General features: G+C 55.6%; 1 protein-coding gene across 3 annotated transcripts in view; it reads right to left on the bottom strand.

The window, feature by feature from the left end:
• Nucleotides 1-22,514, bottom strand: part of KCNAB2 (potassium voltage-gated channel subfamily A regulatory beta subunit 2) — a 108,529-nt gene that overhangs the window by 13,746 nt on the left and 72,269 nt on the right. For all 3 annotated transcript variants that reach the window (XM_030805082.1, XM_030805084.1, XM_030805081.1), the window contains exons 4-8: nucleotides 14,681-14,724; nucleotides 13,703-13,740; nucleotides 5,226-5,305; nucleotides 2,238-2,282; nucleotides 22-66 (exon numbers count right to left, since the gene is read on the bottom strand). In XM_030805082.1, coding sequence (XP_030660942.1) covers nucleotides 22-66; nucleotides 2,238-2,282; nucleotides 5,226-5,305; nucleotides 13,703-13,740; nucleotides 14,681-14,724 — 252 coding nt within the window. The remainder of the gene's footprint in view (nucleotides 1-21; nucleotides 67-2,237; nucleotides 2,283-5,225; nucleotides 5,306-13,702; nucleotides 13,741-14,680; nucleotides 14,725-22,514) is intronic.

Here is a 22,514-nt window from a genome sequence, read left to right as displayed (position 1 = left end):
ATCGCCAGCTGTTGCACCTACTTTCCGCCCCAGAAGATCTTGGTGGTGATGACGAGGCTGGACCGCCTGCGGAACAGAAGAGAAAGAAGGGGTGTGATAAGCCCGGCCCCTGGGGGGTCCTCCTTCATCCCCGACATCCTCATCTCTCACACAGAGGTCCTGAAAGCCCTCCCGCCTGGGAGCCCGGGGCATGAAATGGGCACTTCTCCATCATATGATGTGTACCACGTGCCAAGCCGGGGTGCGTGGGCTCCTCATGGAGCCAGGAGGCAGCCACCGAGGCAGTAACTGTGAGTCAGGCAGTGGGAGTTGCACAGTGGGGGGCCTAGTGTGACTGGAGCCCAGAGGAGATGCCTTCCGCCCAGGATGTGGGAGGGGGAATACGAGGGGCGCGTGGATTTGGTCCAGGTAGAGGAAGCGGCAAGAGCCAAAGCTGGAGGAGGCCAGGTGTGGGCCAGGGGGCAGGGGTGGGCTCTGGGGGGATCTGGCAGGAGTTGAGGATGGAAAGATGTGGGTGGGAGGCAGGCAGGGAAGCTCTCCGCAACATTCCCTACAGAATGTGACAAGTGTTGCAGAAAATCTGTGGGACGGCCTGGTCGGGGTAACTTGGGGGGCACCGAGGGAGGGAGGGGAGGCATAAGGACGGCCTGGTCGGGGTAACTTGGGGGGCACCAAAGGAGGGAGGAGAGGCATAGGGAGCCCAAGTGTGGCCAGGCCAGTGGAGTTCTGGGTTTGAGTAGCTGAGGCACAGAACTCTGAGGATTTGGGCTTGAGCAGCGTGAAGGGAAGTAATTCGTTTTTCTGCTCTAAGTCCACAGGAGACAAATGCCCATATCAGTGGCTTTGTCCTGGTGGGATGGGGGATAATGATGGCTCCCCCCAGCCACATTTGACCTTGACCCCTCCCAGAGGAGGGAATACTTCCCACCCAGGGGGTGACAATGACCTCCTGGTGCCCCATGGCTGAGCTTCCTTCCCACCTGGGTCCCGGGCTGCTCAGGGAAGCAGCTCACGAGGCTGGAGTAGGAGGCCTCCTTTGCCCCCCAAAGCATCGGCCACAGAGCTCTGGCAGGGGCAGCATCACCTCCAGGAAGAGAGGTGATCACCTCACCCCACACCACCTCCATGTGCATTTGCCAAAGACATGATCAGGGGATTTGCTAATATATGCAATTTCCTTTAATTACGGGGTGAGGAGGAATTTGTTTTGGGATCAGAGTTGCCAAAAAACAAATTTGATGGGACAAGAGGAAGGGGTGTCAGGAATCCATGGGGGAGGGGGTGAGGGCTCCCCCTGGCACTGGGATTCTGAGTGGCACTTGGAGGGGAGGGAGGAGGGAGGCCCAACTTTTTAACTGCTTCTGATGTTTCTGAAAATAAAGACACATTTATTAAGAAACAGGGTCCTGGGGCTTGTCAGCACCTTCAGATAAAGCCGTGTCCAGGGGTCTGGGGGGCCTCAAAATGCAGGCAAGTGCTCAGCCCAGTGGTCCCAAGGTGGGTGAGGACCTTGGCCTGGGAAGGGCCCATAGGCTCCTGGGAGAGAAGGGTGGATGGCCCCTGATCTGCGACCTTTGGGCTCCATCACACCCAGGGACCGCTCCCCGGTCTGTGCTGGAGGGGACCACTTCCCAGGGGAGTGTGACACGTCCCGCCCTGAGCTGGGTGGGTGATTTACAGACTTGGGGCCACTGACCCTCAGGATAGCCCTGCCAGGACGGTCCCCCACACACCCCCTTACAGATGGGAACAGTGCGCTCCGGGGTGGGATCCAACCCCAGGCCCCCAGGCTCTCTGAGCCACTCCCCTCTCTGGCCCCCTGGCTCCCCTGACCCTAAGTGCTCCAGCCAAAGAAGTGGAAGGGCTTTGCACCCCCATCTTCTGTAGCAGCACGCCTTTGCTGTACCCAGGCCCGTTCTCACGCCAAGCTCTTTTTGGCCTGACACTTTGCAAGCAGGGACCCTGGCGCTCTGGGTCTCTGTGGATGAGCTGGGACAGAGGTGGAGTGGGCAGGCTAGGGTGGGGGTGGACAGTGTATTCAGCCTCCCTTCAACTTCTTTCACAAGCAGAGTCACCTCCTTCTCTTGGAGAACTGAATTTTCCTCTCCACTTCCCAGCAAGAAAAATGTGGGGACTTGTAGGCCTTACAACACTGCACGACAGGCTGACGAGGCTGACCCTGGGATAGTTCGCCCGCATCCACCCCAGGGACAGACCGCAGAGAGCAGGGTCATTACCTCCATCCTTTCTTCTTAATGATGTTTCCCAGTACGACTTCAGCCCTGCAAAACAAGACACCGAGCTCTCATCACAGCCAAACAGAAAAATCAAACCCAGACCCACTGTGGCCACTGGCCACTTGGTTCCCTCTGTGAAAATGTCACTGGGGCCAGACAGCCAGGCTGTTAACACCCGCCTTGGCTCAGTAGCTCATTCCAGAGAGAGGGCTGGCAGCTGTGTTATTGCCCCCCACTAGGATGGCTGTGGCATGTTCCCCTGCAGACGCGTGTCTAAGCAGTGGTGGCCCCAGCTCTCACAGAGAAGGAAGGAGCTGCTGTCAAGCTTGGCAAGGCCAGCATCCTATTTCCTAGTCAGCTGAAAATTCACCAAGGAAAATGCCTGGCAGCATTAGGTTGGCAAAATTTCCAAAGAAGTATCTTTTTTTTTTTTTTTTTGAAATGGAGTCTTGCTCTATCACCCAAGCTGGAGTGCAGTGGTGAGATCTCGGCTCTCTGCAACCTCTGCCTCCTGGGTTCAAGCAATTCTCCTGCCTCAGCCTCCCAAGTAGCTGGGACTATAGGCACACGCCACCACGTCCGGCTAATTTTTGTATTTTTAGTAGAGACGGGGTTTCACTATGTTGGCCAGGCTGGTGTTGAACTCCTGACCTCGAGTGATCCGCCCACCTTGGCCTCCCAAAGTGCTGGGATTACAGGCATGAGCCACTGCGCCTGGCCAAGTATCTTTTTTTAAAGGTAAATTATTCATCAAGTGCATGCTCTGTTTTGAGAGACAATCAACATGTACTCAGGGTCAAGGGCTGGATTTCCAGCAGATGTGCATGCTTGTGTATATGTGTGTGTATACATGTGTGCATGTGTGTGGGTGCACGTGTCCCTCTCATTTCCTGCACTGAACGGCAGAGTCAGATGCTAGGCAGACCACTGTCTGTCCTGTTTGGCATCACTCTGGGTCCTGCACCAAACTCAGGCTAGCTGGGGGCATGGCGGCCGTTCCAGCCTCACCCGGCACTGCAGCACTGGATTAACTTTGAAGAACTTTCTGCTTGTAGCAAAATGTTTCTGAGCAAAACAACAGACGGAGAATGATCCATACTCTGTGCTACATTCCAATTATAAAAGCGCCTGAGTCATCCACTCAGAAATAATGGGCTCTGATTTGCAAGCTGTTTAGCATGCGCTCTCAATGCTCCTCATTTATGGTCAAGATGCACAGAAAATTCACTCAGCCCTAGGCCTCTTCCTTTTATTCCTTCGTCCCTGATTTGGGGATCAGGCAAGGAGGAGGGAGAGAGAAAAGCTAGCAGTGATCCCTGGGGCAGAGGAGCAGAAGACAGTGAGTTACCTAAGCCTGTGGCTTGTGGCTCTGGCTGTGAATTTGGTAGGACTCACATCTGTTCGCGGGACACAGAAATCCTGTAGCTCTCTGAGAAGCCTGCAAATTCGTGTCAGCAGGAGAAGCAGGGGGCCTCGGGAAGATAAGGGTTTGGCCCCCTGCAAGCTGCCTCTCAGCCTCCCCCAAACTCCCCAAAGCAGTTTCTCCCTGCCTATCCCCGGCACGCAGCACCCAGCTCCCCTGTGAGGGCACTGATGGGTGTCTACCGGGGGCTCAGCTCTGAGCTGGACAGAGGGACCGCAGTGGCCGGCCCAGGAGCAGAGGGCAGGGGATCCCACAGAAATGGCGACCTGAAGGGAAGCTGCTCCCTGACTCCCTGGTCTTCCGGCAAGCGGCTTCTGAGAGGCCCGAGGCTGCTGGAGACCCAGTGATCTTGCCCAGCTCACCAGCTCTGGGTGTCCACTTAAACAGGGGGACATGGAAACTGTGAGTGACAGAGGACGGAGTGTGGCTGCTGTGACATGGGGTCTGCCCGGCCTCATCCACGGAGGCTGCACAGAGCTGCCTCCCACATGTTCTTCAGGGCAGCATAACCCAGGCCAAAGCAGGCAGCGAAGAGGTGGGGGGCTCGGGATGGGAGGTGCCTCTCGGCTTGGCATCTGCACTGGGCTTTTTGACCTCAGACCCCTCCGCTGAGCTCATCTGTCTGGAAAGTGGTTCACTTTGATGGGAAGCTGCTGCCAGTCTGGAGGGGGTGGGAGGGGGCTGTGCCATCTGGAGGGCCAAAAGGGCTGCAGATGGGGGCTGGAGGCGGTTTGAGGTCCCAGCGGCAGCCCCCAGGGCTGTGCGCTCCCCAGGCTCTGGGTGGGAACTTGAGCAGGGCCCAGTTGGGTTCCCTGCCGCCGGGTGCTCTGGGCCCCGCTGCAGTTGCAGGTAACCACCCAGGGCCCACGAAGCAGCTGCAGGCCAAGCAGCTATGGTGCACAGCAGCCCAGGCCTGCAGCCTGCCCGGCTGACAGGAACTTGGCTGGCCCCAGGCAGGAGGGGGGCAGAAGGAGGATGAAGAGAGGGCCAACAAATGATTTCACAAACAAAAGCTGACTTCTGGAAACCCGATGCAGGAGAGTGGATGATTTGATTACAGCCAGTCTTTAAAATGGAAGCCAACAGCCTGGCTGAAGAGGGTTGAGCTTTTACATAATTGAGCAGGAAAGTTCACTGCCAAGATGGGAAGTGCTCCCCACAGCACTCGGCCAGAGCCTGCCCTCCCCAGATCTGAGGCCCTGCAGGACCTGCAGCCCTAGTTACACAAGTGAGACATGAAATGTCAAAATGTCAGGCACATCAAGAGAGCCCAGGACAGCAGCTTAATTGTGCCTCTCACCCAGCACAGCATCTTTGGCACCAGAGGGACTGTGGTCCCCCTGGTGACTCCACGGGGAGTTTAGCAAGTGACCAGTGTCCAAGCCTTCTGCAATTCCAGCCCCATGAAAATAGTACCTCCTAAAGCCATTCAGAGTTTAAAAATGAAAGCAGGGTGCAAGGTGCATTTGTGAGCACTCTTGGGAACGCGAGTGGCAGGAATCCCTGCAGCTCCGGCATTGCCCAGGCATTCTGCACGACTTTTTCCCATGCGAAAAGACACGTACTTGCCGGCTGCGTAGACTTCTGCCGTATCGAAGAGGTTGATGCCATTATCATAGGCCAAGGTCATGAGCTGCTCTGCCATCTGAAACGAGAAAATCGGCACTGTCCTGCCAGCCGGGGGTGGGGCCCAGAGGCTCTGGAGCACCACCCTCTCGGCCTGGGAGGCCTCCCCGTGTCCAGGCCCTGCCCTCGGGTGCCCGACAGCCTCCCCTGTGGGCTCTCTCCTTGCCCTCTCCTGCCACAGGACAGGGATGGAGGCAGCTCTCAGTAATAAACCCATTGAGAAGAATAAAGAAGGCAAAAGGAATGAAGAAACTGCCGAGGACTGCGAATTTCTTGAGAGCAGGGACCCCATCAGTTGGGGTCATCACAGGGCTTAGCCCCTGTACTGGGTCGAACAGTATCCCCACAGAATTCACGTCCACTTAGAAGCTTAGAGGTGACCTCATTTGGGAATAGGGCCTTCTTGAATGTAATTAGCGAAGATGAGGTCATAATATGTTAGGGTGGGTCCTAAACCCCATGTGACTGGTGATTTACAAGAAGAGAAAACGCAGACACAGAAGTCCATGAGACTACGAAGGCAGAGACCAGAGTGACACGTCTACAAGCCAAGGACTGTTGGCAACCCCCAGGAGCTGGAAGAGGCATGGGGCAGACCCTCCCCCAGAGCCTTTGCAGGGAACCTGGCCCTGCTGACACCTTGGTATCAGACCTCTGGCCTCCAGAAGGTGACAGAACAGTGTCTGTCGTTTCAGGCCCCCAGGTTATGTTACTTTGTTACAGCAGTCCTAGGAAACCAAGGCAGTCCCCAGCAGGGGCTCTGTGGACGTTGCTGGGATGAGTCTATGTCCTTAAAGCCAGGGCTGTGTATTCAGTTGTATCTCATTGAAGCTTTCCCAGCACCTGCACATGAGGACTGAATTGTTATTTTTGTAGATGGAGCAACTGACGTCCCACAGCTGGTGCATGGCGGGTGACATCCATTCTGGCCTCTTGGCCAGTGTTTCACCAACGGCACGTGCTCCCGGCCCCAAGTGGCACTGCTGTGGTGGCGGTTGCCTCGTGGGCAAGATCGATGAATGACTGCCCGAGCTAAACGCGCCATCCATCAGACTTTGCTCCGTGGCTGCTGTCAGGACGCGATTGTGCTCCATGAGCAAAGAACTGGTCGTGGGGTGGGACTCACGGAGTGAGGGGAACCTCTCTGCAAGTGACAGCTCCCTCCAAGAGGCCGGAGAGAAAGGTGCCCCTGAGCTGCTGGCCCTCGGACAGGGCTGCTTCCCTCTGAGTGTCACACTTCCCCAGGTGCGGCTCAGAGCACCGGGCCTCTCGGGCAGCAAGCCCAGCGTGGGGTGAATAATTCTTAATAACCCTCAAAAACCGTAGGACAGAAAACCAACCAGGGGTGGCTTCACAGGTGCGTCTCTCCTTTCTGAACTCAGAAGCCCTTGTGGCCAGGAGGTATGGAGAGTGAGGACAGTGTCCTGTGGGGACCACGGGGTAGCCACCACTGGGGGGCGCCCATGGGAGAAGGCCCATGCTCAAATGCTGCGCGTGGGAAGGCGGGCCTGGTGCTAGAGATCTGCCAACTTCTCAAGCCAGAAAGGCAGCATGTTTGTGGGTGGGGGGTGTATGGAAATCTGGCTGGCAGCCTGGCGACGTTGGCACTCATCCCCAAACATCTCAGACACTGAAATGCAGCACAGCTGAAGCTGAGCCCCGGTTAGTGAGCGGCTGTGATTTGAGCCAGGAAGCCCGGGGGTGGAGGCCATCGGTTTTCAGGAATCCACCTGCCGGAGCTCTGTTGCTGTCTTTCCGCTGCAGCTCAACTGCCCTGAGGTATCAAATGCATCCATGCAGCAAATGCATCCACCGCCCAAAGGATCTGCTGCTGCCTCCCCAGCCTCCTCCTTCCAGATGTGCCCACGGAGGGAGAGCCCAGGAATCTCTCCCCACCTCTAGCACTTTCCTTCCAAGCACCAGGCCTCCAGCACGGACAGACGGGCGGCTTGTTCACCTGCTCGCTGCTTCCTCCTCGTCTTCCTCCTGACTTTTCCCTGATGCCTCCCACATCCAGGCCCAGGAGGAGAGAGCCCAGGAGGGCACAGTGCGCCGGGCCCCGACGGGGGGGCTAAGTCTGTGGTTAGGGCACCCGCACTCCTGGCAGGGCTTCTCAGAGGAGGGGACCCAGGGCTCCGTTTTCCGTTTTTGTATTTCAGACACGTGTATTTTCTTATCCCCCATCTTTCTTCCAGGAGGGGTGGCACACTACCTATATGTTTCTGCACTTTGATTTTTTCCCTCACAATAGGTCCTAGAAACCAATCCACACCTGCTCAGGAAGATCCCTTTCATTCTTTTTGTTTAATTAAAACATTACTGCATTTATCAAAGAGACTTTTCTAAGTTGTGGTAAAATATATATAATGAAATTTACTATTTTAACCTTTTTCAAGCGTAGTTCAGTGGCAGTAAGTACATTCACATAGTTGTGTAACCATCACCACCATCCATCTCCCTGTCATGTTCCTAAACTGAAACTCTGTACCCATTGAACAGTAACTCCCCTTCCCCGCTCCCTGCCCCCAGCCCCAGCACCCACCATTCTCCGGTATTTATGAATTTAACTACTCTAGGCACCTTAGACAAATGCAGTCACACCGTGTGTCATTTTTGTGGCTTGTTTCAGTGAGCATAATGTCCTCAAGGTTCAAGGTTCATCCAAGGGGTATCATGTGTCCAGAATATCCAAGACCGGGTTTTTTTTTTTCTTTTTGGAGATGGAGTCTTATTCTGTTGCCCAGGCTGGAGTGCAGTGGCACGATCTTGGCTCACTGCAACATTTGCCTCCTGGGTTCAAGAGATTCTCCTGCCTCAGTCTCCCGAGTAGCTGGGACTACAGGTGCATGCCACCAAGCCCAGATGATTTTTCTATGTTTAGTAGAGATGAGGTTTCACCATGTTGGCCAGGCTGGTCTCGAACTCCTGACCTCAAGTGATCCGCCCGCCTCAGCCTCCCAAAGTGCGCCCGACAAAGACTGGGTTTTGAAGGGTGTTTAGGAGTTTGTCAGGCAGGCAAGGGGAGAGTGGGTGGGGGAGGGGCACTCCAGGCCCTGGGGCTGGTGTGGGCCAGGGAGGGCAGCCTGCAGCAGCATCAGCTCCTGGGAGGTCTCGCTCACCTGTGCTCAGGTCAAACCCCGGGAAGCCCTCCTTGACTAATCCTCCCATCACTGGAGCCTGAAGTTCAGCCACTGCCACGGCTTCCCCTGCAAATTAGTCCAGAAGCTGACCCCTCTCCCCACCTCCACTGTGCCCACCCTGCTCTGAGCCTCCAGCGGCTCTTGGGTGGTTTCTCACAATAGCCTCCTAGCTCTCTGCTTCCATCCTCTCTCCTGCACCTTCCCCAGGCAAAGCGTGGTCCATGGGCCAGCATCAGCATGAGATCAGAAACGCAGCCTCCCAGGCTCCACGACAGCCCTGCCACATCAGGATGTGCCTTCTGAGTACATCAGATCGTGCACACACTGAACTTTGAGACACCCTCATGACTCGCCATTCCCAGTGCAGCAGCCAGGGCGAGCCTTGGCAGACCTCACAGAGGGTCAAAGCCAAAGTCCCCACTAGATCTGCACCCTGACCCCCGACTCTATCCCCTGCACCCCTTCTCCCCGACACTCGATCTTAGGGCTTTGCCTTGGTTGTCCCCTTGGCCCCCGAAGGCTCTTTCTCTGGACCACCACGTGGCTTCCTTGCTCACTTCTGCTTCCTGACCACCCTGTCATCAGGACCCCCGCCCCCCTGCCCTCCTTTTCTACTTTCTTCTCTGCAGTCAACTAAATAATGGTTCTCCAAAGGTATCAGGTCCCTGGAACCTGGGAATGTGACCTTAGGTAGAAAGAGGGACTTTGCAGATGGGATTAACGTCAGTACTCTGCGATGGGGAGCATGTCCTGGCTTAGCTAAGTGGGCCCTCAGTGCCATCACAGGTGACCTTATGAGGACGAGACAGACGGAGACTTGACAGACAGAAGAGGAGGAGGGAGAGTGCCCACAGGGGCAGAGACTGGGAGATGTGGGCACAAGCCAAGGAAGGCCAGCAGTGCCGGACACTGAAGAGGCCGGGAAGGGTCCTGGCCTGGAGAAGGGAGCCCGGCCCAGCTGACTCCTGGACTTAGGCTCAGGGGTACCGAGTTTGGAACTCTGCTCCCAGAGCTGTGAGAGAATACGTTGCTACTGTTTTCAGCTGTGCCTTGGTGGCTATTTGTTACAGCAGCCACGGGCAGCTCACACGCTCTCCACAGCACGTTCGACCACTGTATTCAGTGTCCTGCCTGCCTCTTTACCCTATTGCCCTCTCTAGAAAGAGAGTGACTGGGAAGAGGCTGGAAGCAGGCAGGGAGCTGGCGCTAGGCAGGGGTTCTGCAAGCCTGAGGCGGGCCCTGGCTGCTCCTGGCTCTGCTCTGCCCACCGGGAGGCCTCCCACTGCTGCTCATAGACTAAGAACAAAGGGCTTCGCGCTCTCCACTCCAGAGCATGGTGGCCCCTGAACACACCTGGCTCCCTCCTGGGAGGAAAGCCCAGCCAATCACAGAAACCTGTGGTCATCACAGACCCCTGAGGGCATGCAGACAGCCGGATCAGCAGGGTCCGGCACGGCAGACACCAACCCTAACCTCACCTGTCCCTCAGCAAAAACGAAGCCACCATACAATTCCAGCCACATCCAGGGTGGCGCCTGGGATTGGCAGGACCAGAGGCAGGAAAGAGAGGGAGAGACTCATGGCACTGTGGGGCTGTGCTTTCTCACTATTTTATTTATTTATGTTTTTATGGCTATGATTTTGCTGTAATTTCTCTTCCAGGTTTTTCTGCCCTTTCCCTAGAAAACTGCAGCTCTACTCCACAGACTGCTGTCTATGCTGGCTGCGTTTTCCATTTGCTCTCACGGGCCTTTCCCATGCTGTTCTTCAAAACATGAGTTTTTTTTTTTTTTGAGATGGAGTCTCACTCTGTCATCCAGGCTGGAGTGCAATGGCACAATCACAGCTCACTGCAACCTCCGCCTCCCAGATTCAAGCAATTCTCCTGCCTCAGCCTCCCGAGTAGCTGGGATTACAGGCACCCGCCACCACACCTGGCTAATTTTTTTGTATTTTTAGTAGAGATGGGGTTTCACCATATTGGCCAGGCTGGTCTCGAACTCCTAACCTTGTGATCCACTGCCTCGACCTCCCAAAGTGCTGGGATTACAGACATGAGCCACCGCTCCCAGACCTAAACCATGACTTCTAAAGACCTCTGCTCTGTGGCTGCATCCTGGTTCATTTTACAGAGCCTTTATTTTGTGACTTTTTGGTTCCTTCCAGTATCTCGGTCCCAGACACTGAAGTCAGAAGGAAGCTCAGGAGACATACAGGCCACCTCCCTGTCACCCTCATCTGGGGGGACAAGGAATCTGTCCCTACCCCAGTACGGTTACCCCACAGCTGAGCACTGGCCACAAGTGTTGAGGCAAAGAGCACCAGGTGGAACCCCCCGTGGCCAGCACATCTGTTTATGGCCAGAGGCTCAGCTTCCTTGAACTGGCAACAGCACCTGCCTCTCTGGGTTGATAGAGGATTAGGTGAGATAATAAGTGTAAGGTTCTCAGCCATTACCTCTATTAAATTTTTATTGTCCGGCTTGTCTTGAACACATGCTTCTAATGGGGAGTGTGAGGCCACAGAAAGGGCACCTAACAATGGGAGGGCTGGAGACCTGAAACCACCGTGGTGGCTCCGACAGGCGTCACGTCATCTTAGGGTTCCTAGCGCGGTCTGATCCCTTCGTGGGCTCCTGTGAGCACTGGCTGAGAATGTGATGGTGTCCTACAAACTGTGGACTTTGCCCTGTGGACTCTGCCATGTGAGGGTGGCTGTCATTCCTGCCTCACCAGGTGGTTTGTTCCACCCCGGGCAAGCTTTTGTTTTATCCCTGGCATGGCATAGAATTGGGCTGAGCTGCTGTTCACACAACATCCCTGCAGATACTACAGGGCACAGCTGCTGCCGCCCAAAGAACAGGGGACGTCAAGCCTTTTCTGTAAAGGGCCACATAGTAAATGCTTCAGGCACTGTGGGCCAGAGAGTCTCTGTTGCAATTAATCAGCTCTGCCCTTGTGGAGTGAAAGCAGCTACTATGTGTAAATGATGGGCATAGCTATGCCCCAATAAAACTTTATTTATACAAATAGTCTGCAGAGTTCATAGAGACAAGAAGTAGATTAGAGGTGACCAGGGGATGGGGAGCTATTGTTTAAGGGTGCAGAGCTCCTGTTTGGGGTGATAAAATATTTTGGAAACAGATATTGGTGAGGGTGGCACAGTATGTGAATGTACTTAATGCCGCTGAACTGTACACTTAAAAATGGTTAAAATGGCAAATTTTATGTTTCATATATGTAATAAAAAACTGAAAAACAAAAAAAGCAGTCCAGGACGGTCCTTGCTTCCCTGCTGGCTCAGACCGAGCCACAGCACCTGAAGTGCACAAACCCTCTTCATCTGAACTGCAGCCAGGCAGGCCCCCCCTTCTAGACGTATTGATTTCTTTTTTGACACTAACTGTAGGATTAATACAAAAATTTGTCTTGCTCCTTTGCTAAGCCATTTTCACCTGCCACAACCATTCAGAACCCCGACTCTGCCATCTATTTTATTCTCTGTCCTTCTAGCTTGGTGTCATCTAGAAATGACCTCCAATATCTTCACACACGTCCATCACTGTGTTCCTGATGGAGACACTGCAGAGGCCTGGGCCAGCGGGGCTGCCACTGGGCCATTCATTAATGCTCTGAGGGTGTGTCTGGTTTGCTGGTGAAAACGTCATCTCGTTGGATGGGTCTAGTCTGTCTGCTTGTTTATATCCTTCCCACAACGACGTCACAGGCCACCCAGCTAATATTGTTTGGAAATGAAGTTATGCCGTTCTACAGAATTCTCCTGTACTGCTTTAGAAACCACGTCAAAAGCGAAACGAGGCCGAGTCAGGCAAGACTGATTCAGATTGAACCATATGGGCCCCAGGGCTCCACCTGAACCAATCTGGTGGGCTGAGGTAAGGCAATTCCTTTTGCCTTAATAACTCCAGACTTCACCCTGAGATAGCGCCTATCCAGCAACTTCAAAGCAAGGGGCAAGTCATTCTATCACCAGCTATTGTCTTTTTTTTTTTTTTTTGAGACAGAGTCTTACTCTGTGGCCTAGGCTAGAGTGCAGTGATATGATCTCGGCTCACTGCAACCTCCTCCTTCTGGGTTCAAGCAATTCTCCTGCCTCAGCCTCCTGAGTAGCTGGGATTACAGGCGCCCGCCACCACACCCAGCTAATTTTTGTATTTTTAGTAGACATGGGGTTTCACCATGTTGGCCAGGCTGGTCTTGAACTCCTGACCTCAGGTGATCCGCCCGCCCCAGCCTTCCAAAGTGCTGGGATTACAGGTGTGAGTCACCGCACCCGGCCAGCTAGTGTCTTAAAGATAAAAGTGACCCCGAACACAAACTGTATGCATTTAAATTTTGATAGAAGCAAAGCTTTCCCTTGGAAAACTGAGCAATCACAGCTAACAAGGTCTCGCATCAATTCGCTGATCAATTTTTAAACGCAACCTTTCTAGTGCTAAGTAGGATAAATGCGAAAACTGCTCCTTGTGCAGATGCCCAGAGCTGTCTGAGCAAATGCCACTGCTCTCATTTCTGAGATGCTGCCTCACTGTCCAGAAGCACGTGTGTCTGGGCGTGTGCCATCCCTGTCCTTCCGAAAGACCCAGAGGCGCTGGCAGCATACAAGCTGGCTTTTTGTTAGTGTTCACTTTCTTGTTCCAACTGCGGGGACATGAGCCCCAGCAAATACTTCTGACTGCGATCCGCACGGTTCGCGGCAGCTGGGAAATGGACAGTGGATGCTGGGTGAAATGCAGATCTCAGGTTCTTCAGCTTGTAGCAAGCGCTGCTGGGGCTGCATTCCAAATGACCTCGACAGGTAGTTATTGGAGTCTCCATGGCATGTGGGCAGCTAGAATCTGCATCCAGCTTCAGAATGTGGGAAGCGTGTGCACCCTGAGTTCTCCTCGTTAACTGTGGAATGGGGGTCATCGTGTGGGAAATCTGAGTCCTGGGGAGCTTAAGGGACATGCTGAGGCCCGAGGCGTCCACTGCTGGGTGATGGCACCATCCTGGGGAGCTTAAGGGACATGCTGAGGCCCGAGGCCTCCACTGCTGAGTGATGGCACCAGACTCAGCATCCCCTCTGGCCATGGCCACCTGGCTCACCTTTCTACTCTCCCCTGGGGCAGGGCGCCTTCGCAAAACAGAAAGAGGGAGGGAGGCTGCCGCACTGGCTCCCGGGAGCACGTGCTCACTGGTCCACGCAGCAGACTTAACCATGTGCTCTGGTGAGCCCGTGCTGGGCTCTGGGGTCCTGGGAGAGCCCCATCTTACCTCATCGGTGATCTGGCCTCCGAAGGTCACCCATGTTCCTGGAAGGAGACACAGGGGCTCAAGTTAGGAACCTGGCAGGAAGCCAGATTCTCCCCTGTCGGTGCTCAGACCTCAGGCTGCAGGGCCCAGGGGGCAGCCACAAGTGTCCCTCTGTGCTGCTCTGTGGCCAGGGTGTCCTTAGTGTGTGTGGACACCTGGCCTTCAGAGAAAGTCCTGCCCTCTTGGGGTCACTAAACTGAGGGGACAAAAGTCTCTAGAGCGGGCTGCTGGCTATGGGTCCAGGAGGTCTGGGGCTTTTGAAATGCTTGTCAGAGCTGTACTGAGGCAGCTCTAGTCCCAAGGACATGCCGCAAGGAATGGCACAAGGGACGCCTCTCTGCAAACATACCAGGTCCGACAGCCGTGTCTGCGTGCTCCTGCTGGGATGGAGCGGGGAGGGCGGTGTCAGGGCAGTGGGTGGTGGTGGGGGGCGGGGTGTGTGTATTGCAGTGGGCGGTGTGTGTGTGTGGGGGGGTGTGTACAGCATGCACAGGGGAGGTGAGGACTGCACGTTCTGGAAACAGGCCTTGCATCTGACAGGAGAGGAAAAAGGGCCAAATCCAATGCTGCTCCAGGAGGGACTCATGAGCTAAGCCTGCCTTGGAAGGTAAGGTGTCTTTGTTGCACTCCCAGGGCCAGAAGGGCCTCTGATTTTGTGGTGTGGGGTGGGGACCATGTGTGGGGGGGCCCCTAGTATCAGCCTCACCTCCTCTGCTGAGGCTGTGTCTCTCTCTCCCTCTATCCCAGCCCCCCTCCCACCTGCCTCTTTGTTGCCATGGCAACCGAGCTCCCCCGAATCCTGGGCTCTGGGTGCAGCTACTCCCTGGGGAGTGCCAAGGGCTGGGCCACCCTGCCTCCCAAGGGGTGTCCAGTTCAGCCCATGCCCAGCCTCCCCACAGCCTGTTTCCGTGGTGGGACGGAGGGGACCCCCACACTCACCAAGTCCCAGGCAGGAGACCCGCAGGCCAGACTTGCCCAGGTTCCTGAAAAACAAACGCCACGTGAGTTCTCAGCACCCAGGCAGGACCCTGCCAGCCAGGCTCAGGTCCCGCCAGGGCCAGCCCCCCATCCACTCCCCCAACAGTCAATGTGTGTTTGGAGGCTCCGAAATGCACCGGGGACCTTCAGAGAGGTGCCTCTGCTCACCCACCCCGGGGGTAAAGTGCCAACTGCCCCCGGCCCACACCATGCTGCTGGCACGGGCCCTGCTGGTGCCCAGTGGGAGTCTGCAGAGTGGTCTTGAGGATAGATGGAAATGCAGAGGGATGCTGTTTTATGGCGAAACCGGGCTGGCCTCAGCCCCGTGGCACCATCCATGTGGTGCCCCTTGCAGAGAAGCCCCTTCTTCCCTCCTCTCTGAGGCCACATTTGTGATTTTGTGTCTCTTCTTCCTGTCTCCAGCGACTGGGGCAGGAGATCGTCCCACTTCACCGGACCACATGGCCTGTGCATCTATCCCTCGCGGTGCGGGGAGCTCCATGGTGGGGCTGCCAGTTCTCAAGCAAGGCCAGTCCTTCCTTTGTTACAGCCATAGCCAGGCCCAACAGCAGCAGCAGAAACTGGCAGCGCAGGCCTCCTAACCAGGCACAGCTGCCCGGGCTCCTTCCCGGGGCCACTGAGGCGCCTGCCCACTGTGGTGCATCCCAGGGTCCATAGGAACAGGCCTTGGGCCATCATGACCGTCCTTAGGAGGTGAAGGAGGGTGGCAGCCCTCTGCTGAGGACCGGCATGCCCGTATGTCCTGGCACAGGTCGCCTGGGAACCCGCGGGGTCGCAGCAGGCCAGGTGGTCCCCAGGCATCCTGTCCCCGGATCCTCCCGGGAGCCCTACGCAGCAGGCGCCCTATGCTGCAGCAGGAGCCCTATGCAGCAGGTGCCCTAGGCAGCAGGAGCCCTACGCAGCAGGTGCCTTGCTTGTCGTGACATCGATTCCCACATTATGAGACCTGCCCAGCACGTGGAGGAGCTGGATCCCACCCAGGCAGTTGGCTGCCAGCTCACATCCCCTACTCCGGTGGCGTGCACTCCACCCCCAGCCTGTTTAGCAGGGTGTGATCCGCCCAGATGGTGAGGTTGACAAGGACAAGTGGCCGGGTGGATCTCACAGCTGCAGCCAGGCCTTGACCTATCTGGGGTCGGATTCCACTTCTCTTGTGGGATCCAGCTGCCAGCATCTGGTCAAGGGGCAGCTGCTTCTAGGCGGTGGGGAGTGATAGCCATGAGTTACCAGCGGGTGAGGCTCAGCCTCCTGGCCCAAGGGTCCTGCATTTCCCTGGGGCCATGACACTTCTAACTTCGGAGGATGCGATGCCCTCAGTTTATCACCTTTCCTGTCCAAGCCTGGCCCCTGGGAAGGCGGTGTGGGGCTCAAGCCTCATTCTGACCCCCTGACTTCTGACACGAGCCCACTCTGTCCCTCCCAGCCTCGGTTTCCCTGGTTATAAGGCTCCTGGACTCCTATATCACCAGTGGATATAATACTTTTAAGCAGCTTGAAAACAGTTGAACGTGTCACCAAATTGAAGGTACTTTAAAATTGCGTAGGTTTATTTTTCAATTTCCTATTAAAACCACTCCAGCTGCCAGCCTATTGCTCCTGTAGGCAGAGCTGGGATTTTCCCTAAAGGAGAACATAAGAAAAGCTGAGTTTTCTTTCAGGAAAGGGGAGGACCGGTTGGCGGCTATGGGCAGAGGCTCTGAAGCCAGAGCCCAAACCCTGGTTCAACTTTCCTGGCTGGAAGACTCCGGGCATTTTATGGAGTGCCCTGATGCCTCAGTGTTCTCATCTGCAGAATGGGCTCACGAGGCTGCCTTTCTCATGGTGGCTGCCATGAGGACAGAAGGAGATCCATGAGGACAGAAGGCCACAGGACACTGACTCACATGTGTCTCATTTCCCAAAGACAGCAGGAGGGTGACCTTTTCTTTGTTCAAAAACAACAGACAAATCAAATAAGCTTTAACTATTACCATGTTAAAAAGGAACTGAAGTTTCGTTTTTCCTCCTTATACATCAATGAAATAATCCGATAGTACCCTCTGCATTGCTGGCATGTTCCAACCCAGAATAACTCATGTCTGTGGTGCTGGGGAGAACAGCCCGACTGTACCACTAATACATTCTGCATGAGCCTGGTCAGTTTAGAAGTTTAGGTCATTTCCCCCATGCTGGCTAGAAAGTAACTGTGGTAAGAAATTATAAATGCTTACTACGAGTCCAATAATGAAGCAAAGGGCTGGAGGTTCTGATCAGTGCCTCTCAGCTGCTTTGGAGTCACAACCCCTTTGCAAAAACAGATGAAGCCTGGAAATACGCCCAGATACGAATGCCCTCAGAACCTTGCTTGCAACGTCTGGGTGTTCACAGAGCCCTGGACCCCACTGGTCTAGATATGTCTGGGCATCGAGAAGGGAGGCCCGGCCCCCACCTCTGCAAAACCACCTCCCCGAGTGACTGTGGGGAACAGTTGCATGAAAAGGCTCTGCTGAAGGCCAGGTTGGGGCTGAAGAGAAGAGGCACCCCTTGGTCGCCGGTTTGGGGAGGGCTGGCAAAAGGTGCCCCTGCCCCTGATTCCATATCTGTTCCTGGTCTGACTGGTGGGAAATGGGCCTGCTTCCCCGAGTGGGCTCTGGGTTCAGCCGCTCTTCCACCCACCACCCACAGGACTAATTTAACAAAACTAGGGCACCACGGGATGCTGCAATTACCCTGCTCAACTTGTTTCCCTGTGAAAATGATGGTATTGGTTCTGCCATCCGCTGCCAGGCCTCGGGAGAAGGGATGCGAAGGGACAGGGTGCCTCCAGGCTGAACGCTTTGTAAGCATGGCTGCTGCGTGCAGGTGGGGAGCACACGTCTCAGCCGGGTCTGGACGGGGCTGCTGCCTGCTGCACTTGAAACTTCCCAGACACAGAAACCATTTCCTACTGATTTCTTCCTCATCACTGAAACCTGACATCCTAATGAAGCAGGTGGTCAACATCTCAAAACCCAAATACTGTTGGTCTTCATTAATTTGCCTCATGTCTCTCCTGGGGTCTGGACTCCTGGAGTGAGGACTCACAGACATAACCTCTGCCGGAGGGGAGCACTGATGCCCATCGTGGAGTCCCCGGATGCTGCACACCCCTAAAAACTGCACTTCAGACTTGGGAAGGGCCAGAGCTGGAAGGCTCCGGGAAATGACAGGTCATTTTACAAAGAGGAGTTTGGGGCCTTTCATTGGAGCCACCTGGGCAGAGGACAAGACTGTGATCAGGTGAAGGGCAAGCATCGTGGCCTTGGCTAGCTGGTCCCAGAGGAAGGCAGATGGGATGGCTCCTGTTAGTGCCCTGCTCGCCTGTCTGCTCTGTGCAGTGATGATCTGTTTGCACGCCTGCCCTGCTCCCAGATTCCAGGCTCCCTAAGGAGAGGCTAGGCTTCAGTCTTTGTCTTCTAATTGGAGCTGGCAGTGGCAGGGTCCCAGGGAGTGCTTGTTTGGGACGATGTTGGGGAGTAATTCAGGGGTGAGAAGCCCAGGCCCTGGTGTCAGACTCTCAGGACCAAGTGCTGGCCCCTCCCTTACTTATCAGGCTTGGCCTCCCGCCATCCCACACTGAGCAAGCCTTAGGCCCTTGGGCAAGAATGTGGCGCCTGGTACTGGCCATGCACTTTTAGTTTCCTAGTACCTGTGGACTATGCGTGTCACTGGACAGCTGTGCCTGGAGCACCCCACTGGGAAGGGCCAGCTTCCCAGGGAGGAGGTCAGAGTCACAGGGGGCTGGGATCAGGCTCCCCCTCAGTCCCTGCTGCCCCCCTCTTGCACCCTGGCTGTGGCCCTGGGACAGTCCCTGTGCAGCAACTCATGACGCAGGTACCGCATGAGTGGGATGGGAGAGGCCCGGGGTGGGGGTGCCTGATGGCACAGGCTTTGGATCCTAAGGCCCATCTCAGCCCCTGTGAAACGGCACCTCATCCTACAGGGCTATGAACCTACCTCCTGCCGTGACAGCAGCAAGGAAAGCTCCCAGGCCTGGCCAGGTATAAGGCTGTGTTTGCAACTCCATTGGAGAGATGGGGTCCCTCAGTCAGAGAGTGCTAGGGCTGGGATTTGAACTCTGGTCTGCAGACTGCAAACCTGCCAGCCTGATGAACACCCCCCTTCACTGCCCTGTCTTGCCCTCCCTGCCTCCAGCACGCACGTGTGTGCATGCACACATAAACACACACATGGGCGTGGTGAGCATTCATCCTCTGAGAGCCACTCCTCAATGAGTTTTAGGAAGGAAACAGTGTTAACAGCCACACTTTCCAATTACGTAGTGCCTTACGTTTAGAAACAGTCCCGCTTTTAACTCCTTTGAGATCCTAGGACTGACATAAAAGTCACAGAAGGCAATAGGTATCTAAAGCAAAAAATATACATATACATGTTCAGTTTACCCCTAGCTTTATTTTTTTTGAGACAGGCTCTCATTCTGTCACCCAGGCTGGAGTGCCGTGGCGTGATCTTGGTTCACTGCAACCTCTGCCTCCTGAGTTCAAGTAATTCTCCCACCTCAGCCTCCCGAGTAGTTGGGACTATAGGTGCGCACCACCACGCCCAGCTAATTTTTGTATTTTTTGGTAGAGACAGGGTTTCACTATGTTGGCCAGGCTGGTCTCGATCTCCCGACCTCAAGCGATCCACCCTCCTCAGTCTCCCAAAGTGCTAGGATCACAGGCATGAGCCACCTCGCCTGGCTCTAATTCTAGCTTTTGATCCCTACTTAACAAAAGATGTAAACTCCAGAGCTTTTAGAACAGAGAATTCCATTCTGGGCTGTCATTAAGCTTAGAGGATTGGACACTTTCAGCCTAGAGGTTCATTAAAGCATATCTCACCCTCCCAGGACGCAGGGAAGGAAGAGACACGAATGTGGATGCAGGACCCCAGAGTCATCCTGGAATTCACCTCCAGAAAGGGTTGGCTTAGATGATGCGGTTTCACATGAGGCCCAACTCTCAGGCATTGGTTTTGCAGAGGTTTAAGCCACACAGCTCAGGCTTCAGGATGGACTCACAATGCTTTTCAGGTTGGTACAAATACCAGCTATAAACCCAGAAGATTCCCAAATGCAATGAGAACAGTTTGTGGCTCTTTCTGAGGCTGGTGGCCTGCACTCCAGTTTCAGGTCACCGAAAAGCAGAGTTGTCCCCAGTTCGGTTCCTGTTTTGGGAAAACTTTCCCAGGAAACCTGGGAACCAGAGACCTAACTTAGCTTTTCCAGCTTCTGCAGACCATGTGTTGTGGAGACTTCCTTTATCCCTGGAGGATGGTTCTGGATGCAATCAAGGCTCTGGACCCAGAGACTTACATGGGGAGTGAGGAAGGCCAGCCTCCAGAAGGGTGCCCCAGAACCCTGCTCCCCGGACCCTTTGTACAAAGCTGGGACCCTCCCTTTCCCATCCTGGGCACATTCACCCAGCCTTTGAGAAAGGCCCCGGCAGGGAAGAGGAGGGAGGCCCTGCTCCTGACGTGAGTGCTCAGCATCCTCCCCACATACAAGTCATAGCACCTGGAGCCAGATGGGGGCTGAGCCCAGGTGGAGGGAAGCAAGGTGCCTGGGCTGACCATCGGGAAACTCCAGATGCGGCCTGGTTGCCTGTGCCTGTGACTCTGCTGGAGCAAGAGTCCCGCCTGCTACAGGAATTGGGCCCTGGGCCTGGCTCAGGTGGACAAGGGAAGATTCATTCCATCACAGGGTTCACCCCACAGTCCCTCACTATCAAACTGATGTTCGTCATGGTGGCCTGGCTGGAAAGATATCGGATCACCCCTAGGGCATCTCGTGGAGCCTGTGTGCCCAGGGGAGGGCAGGAGGATGTTGGGGGGCCTGTGGCCCATGCCTCAGGGTTCCCCAGGAAAAGAGAGCATTGGCAGCTTGGCTATTGTAAATGACCCCCAGAAAGAAAACGGAGGCAGAAGGAAGGAAGACGGCACACTCACCCTCTCCCCAGTGAAACTGGGAAGAAAGAAACGTCGCACTGATCAGATTCTCAACGCTGTTTCTCACTGTCTACCAAGCACTAAGCACAGCCCCTCCTGGCCCTCAGCACAAACTGCCCAAGTCTGACAAATGGGGATTTGCAGATTTTATGCGCTCTTGAAAGTGAGGAGGTGGGGAGTTGGGGAGGCCGGGCGGTCAGCCCCCACCCTGCAAAGCTGTGCACCCCCGTACCTATATTTCATCCCGTGCTGCTTCACGCTGGCGTCACCGGCACACGGGAGGCTCTGCACCGACAGCTGTCCCAGGCTCCGGGCCACCATGGCCACGGCGCGGAAGCGGCCTCGGGTGCCCAGGCTGGGGCTGCTGGCTGCCGGTCGGCCCAGCCGATCCTCAGGGCCCCGGCCCTTGAGGCTGTGCTCCGAGCAAACGAAGGACACCTGCATGCTGAGGCCGGGTGCTCAGATCCTGGCTGCGTCCCCTGTCCCCTCGGGCTCAGAAGCCATCTGTCCCCTAGAAACTCTTCTCCCCCCGACCAGGACGAGACTTTATCCAGGAGCCAAGGAAGCTGCAGGCGTTCTTTGAGGAGCGAGGATTTCTGAAGGCAATGGTGGGGAAGAAGGCTGCACAGCTCCGAGGGAGGGAGTCACATTTCCAGGCCCAAGCTATAGAAGACCTGCTGGAAGCACGGCTGGAGGTTGGGGGGTGCGCATTTTCTCCTCCCCTTACATCTCTCTTGTCTCTGCAGGTCCTTCCTCTGTCCCCACCCTCGTCCAGCTCTGGCTGCCCAAGTCTGCAGCCCAATAGTCTCCAAAAGTGTTGGGTAGGGCTGGGCTGCGGGTTACTCCTGATGATGAGTGATGGGTGATGAGCACAGCCGCCTTCCTTGGAGCGGAGAAGGGAGGGCTCTCTCTCTGGTGTTGCTTGTGGAGCTGGAGGTGATGGCCTGGGGGGCCGCACAGGGCCGCTGTGACTGCTCTCCTAGGGCAGCGGCTCAGGGGGTCTTGGGGAGCAGCTGCTTCTCGGGGCTTCTTGAGTCTCTCCGAGGGGGTCTGGGATCCAGCTCCTGGCTCTGTGCGCCGTGGGCGGCTGAGGCTCCCACCAAGTCAATGAGGCGACCAGGGAGAGGCACGGGCAGCGTCTGGCCATTCATTATTAATGAAGCAGGATGCATGAGCCGCCTGCCTTGGCTGGTCCCTTGAGGCCATCGCTGGCTGCTCCGGGCTGACAGCTGCTGGGCCAGGACTGGCCTGAGGCCTGGGCAGGCGCTGCAGCCAGGGTGGACTCTGCGGGCTGGATAGCTGAGCTTGTAGGCAGCTAGCTCCAAGCAAGGCAATGCCCGCTCCGGTCACAGCCTCCCTGGTGCATGCCCAGCGGCACCTGCTTGGAGTTCTCCCTCCGGAGAGTAGGGTATCCGCTGGGGGATTGGCACAAGGAGAAGCAACATCACCAGAAATGTGAAGAAGCCACTGTGTCTTGATGACAATGACACGGATGGCCCAAGGAAGGAAACGCGGGGGTCAAAGGGACAGAGAGGTTCCAACACTCCCAGTAAAACTTAGGTTACAGCAGACGCTCAATAAATACTCTGCAATCAGTGAGTGAAAGGTTGAATGAAGCAAGCCCCTGCCCTATTTTACTTCATCCTCTTCAGCATCTGGAAGGGCTGGCTCTGTCCTCTGACCCCAAGTGTCCCCCTCACACCCTGCAGGTGGACCCTGGCCAGAGCTGCCTTCTGGGCCCCCTCTTGTCCTGCCAGGAGGTACTAAGGGCACTGGAAGGTGGTGGGGTGATGGGGGACAGGCAACC

This window comes from Nomascus leucogenys, chromosome 24, assembly GCF_006542625.1.
Source record: "Nomascus leucogenys isolate Asia chromosome 24, Asia_NLE_v1, whole genome shotgun sequence".
Taxonomy (NCBI): Eukaryota; Metazoa; Chordata; class Mammalia; order Primates; family Hylobatidae; genus Nomascus; species Nomascus leucogenys.
Note: the sequence above shows the minus strand (reverse complement) of the source record. Positions and strands in the feature narration are given on the sequence as shown.